This window comes from Vespa velutina, chromosome 2, assembly GCF_912470025.1.
Source record: "Vespa velutina chromosome 2, iVesVel2.1, whole genome shotgun sequence".
In the NCBI taxonomy this organism is placed as follows: domain Eukaryota; kingdom Metazoa; phylum Arthropoda; class Insecta; order Hymenoptera; family Vespidae; genus Vespa; species Vespa velutina.
Window position 1 is genome coordinate 15,072,547 of NC_062189.1, and position 10,000 is coordinate 15,082,546.

The 10,000-nt window shown below is 33.6% G+C and overlaps 2 protein-coding genes across 20 annotated transcripts in view; one reads left to right on the plus strand and one right to left on the minus strand.

The window, feature by feature from the left end:
- The window catches only part of LOC124946386 (LHFPL tetraspan subfamily member 6 protein-like), a 61,292-nt gene extending 52,281 nt beyond the window's left edge, over positions 1–9,011 (minus strand). For 14 of the 19 annotated variants that reach the window (XR_007100041.1, XR_007100038.1, XR_007100040.1 and 11 more), the window contains exon 1: positions 3,280–3,677. Coding sequence is in view for 13 of the 19 variants with exons in the window: in XM_047486990.1 (XP_047342946.1) it covers positions 3,280–3,393 (114 nt within the window). In the remaining 6 variants the exon portion in view is untranslated. Of the gene's footprint in view, positions 1–649; positions 898–1,139; positions 2,298–3,279; positions 3,678–7,427; positions 7,509–8,344; positions 8,451–8,657 lie in introns of those variants that run through there. The other 5 variants (XM_047486988.1, XM_047486986.1, XM_047486987.1 and 2 more) reach the window with 5 other exon arrangements.
- A 71-nt stretch (positions 9,012–9,082) lies between these two features.
- The window catches only part of LOC124946381 (CBP80/20-dependent translation initiation factor), an 8,074-nt gene continuing 7,156 nt past the window's right edge, over positions 9,083–10,000 (plus strand). Inside the window, exon 1 of the mRNA XM_047486966.1 lies at positions 9,083–9,417. Coding sequence (XP_047342922.1) covers positions 9,322–9,417 — 96 coding nt within the window. The 5' untranslated portion in view covers positions 9,083–9,321. The remainder of the gene's footprint in view (positions 9,418–10,000) is intronic.

Below are 10,000 nucleotides of genomic sequence, written 5' to 3' on the forward strand. Positions count from 1 at the left end.
AAAATTATTTTCGATATTATAATAGATCGTTTGAAATGGAAAATAAGAAAGCATAAAGTAAAAAAAGAATGAAGGAAATTTTTCCTTGAAAGGAAACGTATCGTTCGGCGGAAGGAGCTCTTGCAAATAAACAAGTTCTTGGGTCGAGAGAAAAGAAAAAGCACAGTGTGCTGAGAGTTGATTTTCTTAAGAAAACATTAGTAAGGAAAGGTGGGCGCTGTTCTCGTTCCTCCTCTTTTTCCACGTGGAAGCTACGTGAAGAAGATGAAAAGAAACTAATTTAACGTTGATTCTCCGTTACGATCGAAGATGAGGTAAACGAAAAAAAAAAAAAAAAAAAAAAAAAAAGAAAAAAAAGAAAAAAAAACTGTTAGAAAAGAAAAACGAAGGAAATGGGGATAAATGGAAAGTAACAAAAAAAAAAAAAAAGAAAAAGAAAAACACAAAAGAAAAAAAAGAAAGAGGGAGAGAGAATAAAGATATAACGTTTAATAATTTTGATTGTATAAAATATGACGAGATACATACAAGAAAAAAATAAAAAAGAAAATAATAAAAAACAAAAAAAAAAAGGAGAGAGAGAGAGAGAGAGAGAGAGAGAAAGAGACATAAAATAGAAATGGAGATCGGGGTAGTGAATGTCGTTTACCTGTATCCAATAAGGCAAATAAAAGCCGGAACACGCTAGGATCGATGCCACAGTGGACAGAGTAGCCCACAGCACGCACAGCACTGTCATCTCATCGGTTTGAAAGCGTTCGCCTCATTCGCACTACCCTTTCACGTCGTTTCACGAGGTTCCAACGCTGAGACGAACGTCGGAAGCTCGAAAATCGAAGCCCGTACTATGTATTCTACCGCTTTCTTTTTATCCATAAAATATCCTCGCTGGAGTAACTTCCGTCAATCAAAACAAAAAAAAAAAGAAATTCGCAATAGAGAACTTTGCTTCTTCTGATTATTATTATTATTATTATTTATTATTATTATTATTTATTATAATTTTATTACTATTATTATTATTATTATTATTATTATTATTATTATTTTTGTTATTATTATTATTATTATTATTATTATTATTATTATTATTATTATTATTATTATTATTATTATTATCTCCTTTTGCTATATTATACTTTTCCTTTTCCTCTTCACTTTCTTCGTGTTATTGCTCTCTTGAACAAGATCGAGAAATGTCATAGATCATCAATTGAGAAGAAATAATGATCGTTCGTAGATTATTAAAGATCAACGAAATTCTTCGTTCAATTCGTCGTCTTCTTCGTATCTCTCTATGACCTTGTCCCACTGTCTATTTTCTCAAGGAATATATCAAAATTATTCGTGTCGTACGTGTTGTATACATACAGAGAGGACTAACTAAGCGACTGGCTTGCTTACTCGTATGCTTGCTTGAATGACGTTGAAAGTCAAAATCAGAGCTTCCCAGCTGAAGAAGCTTTGTCTTTTCTTTATTTCTCTCTCTCTCTCTCTCTCTCTCTCTCTCTCTCTCTATCCTCCTTCTTTTAGAAAGAAGATGAGAAACACGCTCGAAGCTAATTATAACTTAACGCATGGTCTCGTATACACATCTCTTTATATATTTATACACACGCGTATATATGTACGAATGCGTGCAAACGTATGCGTGTATACTTCGAAGAGAACACACGCGTGCTCTTAAAAGAAGAGAAGAAGAAGAGAAAGAAAGAGGAAAGAAATAAAAAAAAGAAAAAAAAGGAAAAAAAGAAATAGAGAGGGTGGAGGTGGAGGTGTACGGGTAGAGGGAGGAGAGAGGGAAACAATCGACCGTATTATTTATGACTTTTTCTTCGCGTGTTTTTCTCCCACCCGAGTCGAACGCACGGAATTATATATTTATATGAAAATTTCCATTTTGCTCCGACACGTACGAAAAAAAAAAACGAACGACGGCTTAATAAACGTAAGAGTGGACGTTGAACCAGTGAGAGACAAAAGAGAAAAAAGAAATATCATGCACGAATTTCTGATACCTCGTGTCTGTCTCTACTACCTAATCCGAAGTTGACGCGCGCGGTGCCGCGTCGGAACTGCGACTGGACCGTTCTCCTCTTCGTTCTTCATCCCTCTCTCTATCTCTCTCTCTCTCTCTCTCACTGTCTCTCCCTTTCCCTTTCCCTCTCTCTCTCTTTCTCTTGCGCGCTCCTGTACTGTTTCTCTCCCACCACTAGCATCTCATTGCTCTCTCGCTCGCTCCGTTTGCGTCCTCTTCTCTCGAACAGCGTGGTGCCACAGCATCTCGGTTGAACCATCTGGCGAATGTACCAAAATATATATATATATATATATATATATATATATATATATATACATATATATGTATATATATATACGTATATATATATATTTATATGCAGCCATATATATATATATATATATATATACATATGTCTATATGTACGTACCTATATATGTATTATATTTCTATATATGTATAATACATGTATACATCGAATTACCGGTAGGAGACGCGTGCACGCTTCTCTCTCTCTCTCTCTCTCTCTCTCTCTCTCTCTCTCTCTGTGAAGTCGCACAAGCTCTATGTATATATACATGCATTTACTCGTACGTATTTAGCTTCCCAAAAGATGGAGAGAGAGAGAGAGAGAAAAAGAATAAACAGAGAATATACACGAACGAACTGGTATACCTTAAACACCTTGTGAGCCTTAATAAATCATGCAATTAAAATGCACACGATAGAATTATGATCTTATATATTTCGAGATTAATTAATTTATGAATTAATTGTATTCAATATATACGAGAAATTGACAATCTTTTGTATTATATCAATGAGATGATGATGATAATAATAAAAGCGAATATTTTATGAAACTTACATATATTCTCTAATTTTCCTCTAGCTAATTGTAATCCTATCTATTAAGTTCCCCTTTCACTTCTCTCCCATTATTCTTCTTCCATTAAGTATGTTCTCCTGCCGGACAAGAACGCACCTGCACGCGATCACGACCAAGTACGAGGCTTACCGTTGTATGTAACGCAACATAGGAGGATTCCTATCATCCCCTAAACTACCCCCTTTCTATCACCGCAACCACTGGCACCACCATCATCACCACTACCACCACTATTACTATTACATAACACACATGCACAAACGGACGCACGCATGCTGTGCGTGCTAGTTGCGTTCTCCTCTCCTAACGTCTCATGGTTAGCCAGAAAGTAATCTGTGGTTTGACCCAGTTAACACCAAAACGTTACTACCTTCGATTCGTCTCTCTTCCTCTTCCTCTTCCTCTTCCTGTTCCTCCTACTCCTCCTGTTTCTCATCCTTCTCCTCGCCGAGGAAAACGTCAACAGCATCGACGAGCTTGCCATTGCACCAATTGGTTTCCGTGTTTAACCGACACCGTCACTGATTCCTGTTTAATCGCTTCGACATGGACTATATTGTCAAATTGACTCTAACCGACACAATCCACAGTTCAGTTATTTTCTTATAGAATCTTATGTATTACGGGAATATTAATTTTATAAAAAAATCTATAGTCTAAATCGATTCTAATTGGATCCGATTTAGAATAAATAGATATAAATATTGTTCAAAAGATTCTTTTAACAGATACCTTCATCCCTGTATTAAACCTATTTTCGATTCGTGTCTAAACAAAAAATATATATATAATTATGTATAATGTAAAAATTATATAGTGTTATTTAAACTAATATATTTTATTATACTAAATATATCTTACATTTAAAAAAAATACATATATATATACATATATATATATATATATAAGTTAATTGTTGTCATAAATAATTATACATATATAAATGCATATTCCTACAAATTCTGAACATTTAAGGAATCAAATTTTTATCCTAATTTCTACTAGGATAAAAATTTCTATATTTTTCAATATTTTTATTCAATTCGTTAATAACCAAATAATTATCAGTCAATGCCACACGACGACAATACAATACATAATAAAATATTTTTTTGTTTAAAAGAGTGAAAGAACTTCCAATCTATTTTGAAATACATGAAGGAATGTATATGATTTGAAAAAGAGCAGTGGAAAACTAGCGAAAACATCACGACATCCCCATGGGGTATTTATGTTATTACGTGATACTACTTTGCTTGGTAATTTTACTCATTCGCGTTACATCCTTTTCTCTTTATTTCTCTTTCCCTCTCTCTCTATCTCTCTCTCTCTACACGAATTGGAATCATACGAGAAAAGACGCATGATAGCACATTCGCGTGCACGAACTCCCTCGTCATAATTTTCTCATTCGCGATGACGATAATACTGCTCTCTCGAAAACGGGCGAAACACGTGACATCTCTGGAGATCACCGAGTGTTGGTCTCGAAAAGAGAAACGTCTCGTTCATCTTCTTAAGAATGGGGGAGAAAATTTCGGAGGTAAAAATTAAAAGCTTTCTTAAGGCGAACATGCTGGGATCTATAAAAAAGAAAGTAAAAATAAAATGTAAAAGAAAATCCTTTTCTTACAGAAAAAGAGAAAGACAGACAAACAGGCAAACAAACAGACAGACAAACAGACAGACAGACAGACAGACAAACAGAGAGAGAGAGAGAGAGAGAGAGAGAGAGAGAGAGAGAGAGAGAGAGAGAGAAGAAAACAATGATAATAATTAATAACAATCTCGTACAGAACAAATCAAGAAAATAAAAAGCAATATGACGATAGTAAAATTAGAGATAGAAATTATAGGGAAAAATCGGAGGAGCAAGTAAAGATAGCAAACCGAAGGGAAGGAAAGCACAGAAGTAAATATTTTCTCTTGGTACGAGGGTTAACTTTCCTTCATATCTTACAAGACGTAAGACCAACGCGTTCTCATGTAAAATATAACCACCACCGTGGCCTTAATTTTTTAGCTTTGGGTGCCTACAACATTGGGCCATAGATCTCCAGGGTAAATAACAACCCCCTGACATTTCTCCCATCGCTCTTCAGCAAAATTTTTTTTTTCTTTTTTTTTCTTTTCCTTTTCCTTACGTCCTTCCTTCTTCTTCTTCTTCTCTCTCTCTCTCTCTCTCTCTCTCTCTCTCTCTCTCTCTTCCTTTCTTTCATTTCTCTCTCAAGCTCAATTTCATGTGGAACCACTCTCTCACCCTTTTTATCGTTTCTCCCTTTTTGCTATCCTTTCGTTTTGCTTTCCTTTCTTTTTGGAAGGACTCGATCACCAACGTCTCGGACGTTACGTGATCTTGGAGAAAAGCAAGAAAACGAAGAACGAGTAAAAAAAAAAAAAGAAGGAGTTCTGAAGGTAAGCTCGATCTCCCTTAAAGCCAAGGGACGAAGCCGTTCGCGGTAGGATTCGGGCCATCGTCACTGCCCTCCGAGTTCCCCACCTCCGTTTGGCACGACTCGAGCGCTCGCATTAGGGAAATGAACTGCTGGTTTTTATGGTCTCTGAGAGCTTCTCGCATAGAGAGAGAAAGAGAGAGAGAGAGAGAGAGAGAGAGAGAGAGAGAGAGAGAGAGAATGAGACCGAAAGAGAGAAAGAGAGACGAAGGAAAAAGGCGAGTGGCGAAGGATCGTATAGGAAAAGAGAGAAGGTGGATATAGAGAAAGAGTAAGAGAGAGAGAGAGAGAGAGAGAGAGAGAGAGAGAGAGAGAGAGAGAGAGAGAGAGAGAAGAGTAGAGGAAAGCGACGATGCAGAAATGGTACGGTGTAACGTTCTATTTCGTAGAGAACGGAATGAGAAAGTTGCCATTCTGTCGGAGTGGTGTAGGAGAATTACCAACTGGCTCGGTCGTCCTCTGTCTCTATCTCCCTCCCTCTTTCTCTTTCTCTCTCTCTCTCTCTCTCTCTCTCTCTCTCTCTTGCTCTCTCTCTCTCTCTCTTTCTCTCTTACTAACTGACTTTCCAACCCTTTCCTGTTTCCTTGATAAGGGTGGATAGGGACGGAGGGGTTGTCGCTCGGGATGAACCTGGCAGGGCGGTAAAGTCTAATTTCGGTGTAAATTCCGGAGAGTTTTATTGCCTTGAGTCCGTGGCTTTAGCCTGCCACCCTCGAAATCTCGTTCGGCTAAGCATATATTTATGCGAATACCCGCTTCGAACCTACCCGACGAGCCCGACGTTTGAGATGATAATAAAAAGCGATAATTTCGTACTACGGACAAAAACAACATTGATTTATGTAAACCTATATGTATGTATGTATGTATATATGTATGCATGTGTATGTATGTATATATATAATATATTATATATATATATATATTATAATATATATTGTACATATATATGTCAAGAAGAACAAAGAATATCTAAGAGTTTGAAGATACAATGTAGCCATTTTTTTTACGGTAATTCGTAATTGTCTGCCGCTACCACCAACTGTAATAACCGTAACAATCACAACGATGACGCTTGAGAAAGTCTGTAATGAAAATAACGATAATAATAATCCTGGTTTAGTCTCACTGTCACGTTCTTTCTGTGAAAGCAACGAAAGAAAACCATGGTGGAAAATTCTCTCAGCATATCCATCGTTCAAGGCCGTAAGACGAGGACAGTCGCTATCATTTCGAACGGATTATGCCGGCAGATTTATTTTTACGAGCGGCCAAATACACTGGCCGATCTCGATCTTCTTCTCGAGACGACGAACCGATAACGGTTTCGCCGATTTGCAGGGAATGTTCAATCGATAAAATACTGCTCTCTTTCCTCTCTCTCTCTCTCTCTCTCTATCTATCTATCTATATATCTATATATATATCTATCTATCTATATATCTTTTTTTTTTCACTGAATTCTATGAGACATAGGAAAAGCTATTTTCCATAACGTGCGTTTATGCTCGACTCTATGAGTCTATAGGGGTTTTCGTAACGGACGTTATTCTTTAAAATGGTTTCGCATTTAACTAAATTTTACGGTGTCTTGCAGAAGTTTTCGTCTTTCATTGTTGTAAACGTTCATCGCCTTCAGTTCCTTTACTTTCCAAAGCATATAAACGTTTACTCATGAAATATCTTATAGTTATAAGATGAAAAATTAAGGAGCAATAACTTATAAATAGACGTAATATTTTGTTGATAGACAATGACGACAACTACTGCGACGAGACAGAATGGTTCATCGATGAACTACCATGCGATAGAACTTCAACGACAAAAACCGGCGCCAACGTCCGACGCATAGTCTCTTCTATAAGATGAAGTAGCTAAAGTACGTTCGTCGAGATAAGAAACGATTTCACGGAGGTGAACTCGGCGAGATAAGAACTTTACCAAACGACGGTGTAAAATATATCTGTAAAGTGGATAGTCTACGCTTCAGAGTGTGAGATGCAAGCGAATGAAAGTAAATCATTCGTCGGGGTACTCTCGATTCTTAATCGTAAAATTGTAATACCTTTAAAGAGACCACCAAAGGATCTAAGCTTTACTATAAGCATCGCTGAATTCCACAAGGCAGAAAAACTGGTAATCCTTTCTGTAAGATAAGAAGAATTTTATTAAGGTCTAGATCTTTCCTAAATCAATTCTACCGATCTATCTGAACAATTTTATCAAAATTGTTTTTAAAGGCAACTTTTCTTATTGAAAATAATAGTATAGACAGTCAATGATATAAATCAACTTGATCATAAATACAAGCATTATCTTAAAATATAAAAGTACGCAATTGTAATTTACATTTTTTATGAAAAAAAAAAAATGCAAATGATATTATATCACTTTTTCAACATTATATTAACTTAATATCTTCTTTTTTTTTTTTACATAAAAGATCAAATTGAATAACTTTTTAAAGATGGATTTAATATTCAAGTTTATTTCATATAATATCTTTTTTATATTTATTAATATCTATTAATAATAATATTATTTCAGAATTTATATTTCTCTATATTTTATCATCATACAATTATTCTCTTACCTATAACTATTATATATACAATTTTCATATTCATAAATTCTTATAAAAAGTGATATATATATATATATATATATATATATATATATATATATATATGCTACATAGATTAATATGAAGAATTATAAATTATCTACAAAAAATATTTTTATTATAAAACACTTTTAAATAAAGTAAATATTTAATGAAACAATGAAAATCTATACATACTGCAAATTTTCCTGCTTCTAGTATATGGTTATATAAAAAATTAACAATTTTAATGTACAATTTCAATTAGTCTGCAGTTGCCTATTTAAGCAAATAATTAAAGGAATAAATAATAAATCAAATAGAATAATAGAAAATACAAAATAAGAGGTAAAAATATTTTAGTTAATTAATTCTATTACCATGAATATTATATCAGCTTTCTTAAAATTCAGTCTATGTTTGTTCCTATAATTTTCGCTTCATCCTCTTCCATTGTTCCAACTAATCAGATTAATTTCCTTGCAACTGAAATATAAGCATCAAAACATAATTATTTTTTCTCTTTATTAGAAAATCAATAATTTATGCACTTTTAATCAACTGAGGACTTATTATACATTTCCGCACATTTTACGTTTATTACATAAATAGCCACAAGCAATATTAGGAAAGTTAGAAAAGTTAGAAAATCTAAAATAGAACAATTAAAAAATATGAAAAAAAGGATTATACCTATAACATTTCTTCTTTGTATCTTCTCTCGTTAGATTCAAACGGTAGATTAATCTGAATGATGTTGCTTCTTTCGGGATCATCTTGCCTAACCTTAAAAATGATAAGTATCTACTACAATACTTGTTAATTATACTTATCATATTGAAATAAATATTATTAATTAAAAGCTTTTAAAATGAAATATTATATAAAATATTCAATCTATGTCAATATTCAACTGGGATTCAATGCTGTCGATTTAATTCATACTGCGTAACATGCAAAATGACGATGCCAAGAGTAACGATTTAATTTCGATTATCGATCGAGATTCGAGTATTGAATCGAGCGCCATGTACGGCTCTCTTTATAACGATTACTTCGTATGGTCTCATCCGTTCGTATTCATTACCACATATTAGTCGGTTATTCGATTCTTTCACGTCAACACTAAAGTACTCACTTATCCGATTGTCAAAGAATTCTTTTATATTAATATCTACGTTATAACAATTACGAAAGCTTCTAGTGTTATATATATATATATATATATATATATATTCATTATATGTGAATTCGCATTTACGGTTTTCCCGCTTTTTTAACGCAACGACAAGCATTTTAATCGAATAAATAGTTTTCCTGAAAGTTCCCTAGAACAATATATAGATAGATCAACCGGATGCATTTACATACGATGCGATGTACAGCCTCAACAAAGCCGATCGCGACAAATTCTACTGTGAAGACCAAGCTGGTTAATAAATTCGGTGTAAAGGTGAGTTTAAATAAAATAATATATTATTTATGACATTTAGAGTAATAGTTTCGTTTATCTTATTCTTTTCTTTTGTTCTTTTTTTTTTGTTTTAGTTTCCTTTATGTTAATTCGAAAAAAAAAAAGAATGTACAGGTGTCCTTTTGTCAATGTAAATTCAAATCTCAAATCGTAACCTTCTATAGTCAGAATAATATATGTAAAGACGCAACTACATCATCGCATGAGAATTTCTTGATGAGTGTCAACGATATTTCAGTTTTCTTCTTTTCATACGTATATATATATATATATATATATATATATATATATATATACGTATATATATATATTGTTGATACAGCTTATTACGATTTTCGTAAATAGAATAATCGTTTCCGTTTTATATAAATATCTAATTTTATAGAGACATCTAATTCTATTGAATTATTATTAAATTTGTATTATTTTGGTTAGAAACGTAGTAATAGTTTATCATTCAATATCTATGACTTTGTTCGATCTTTTATAAAGATGACGTCAAAAGAAACGTGGCAAGAATACTTATGAGAAATCAAAAGACACATTTGTCATAGATCGAGTC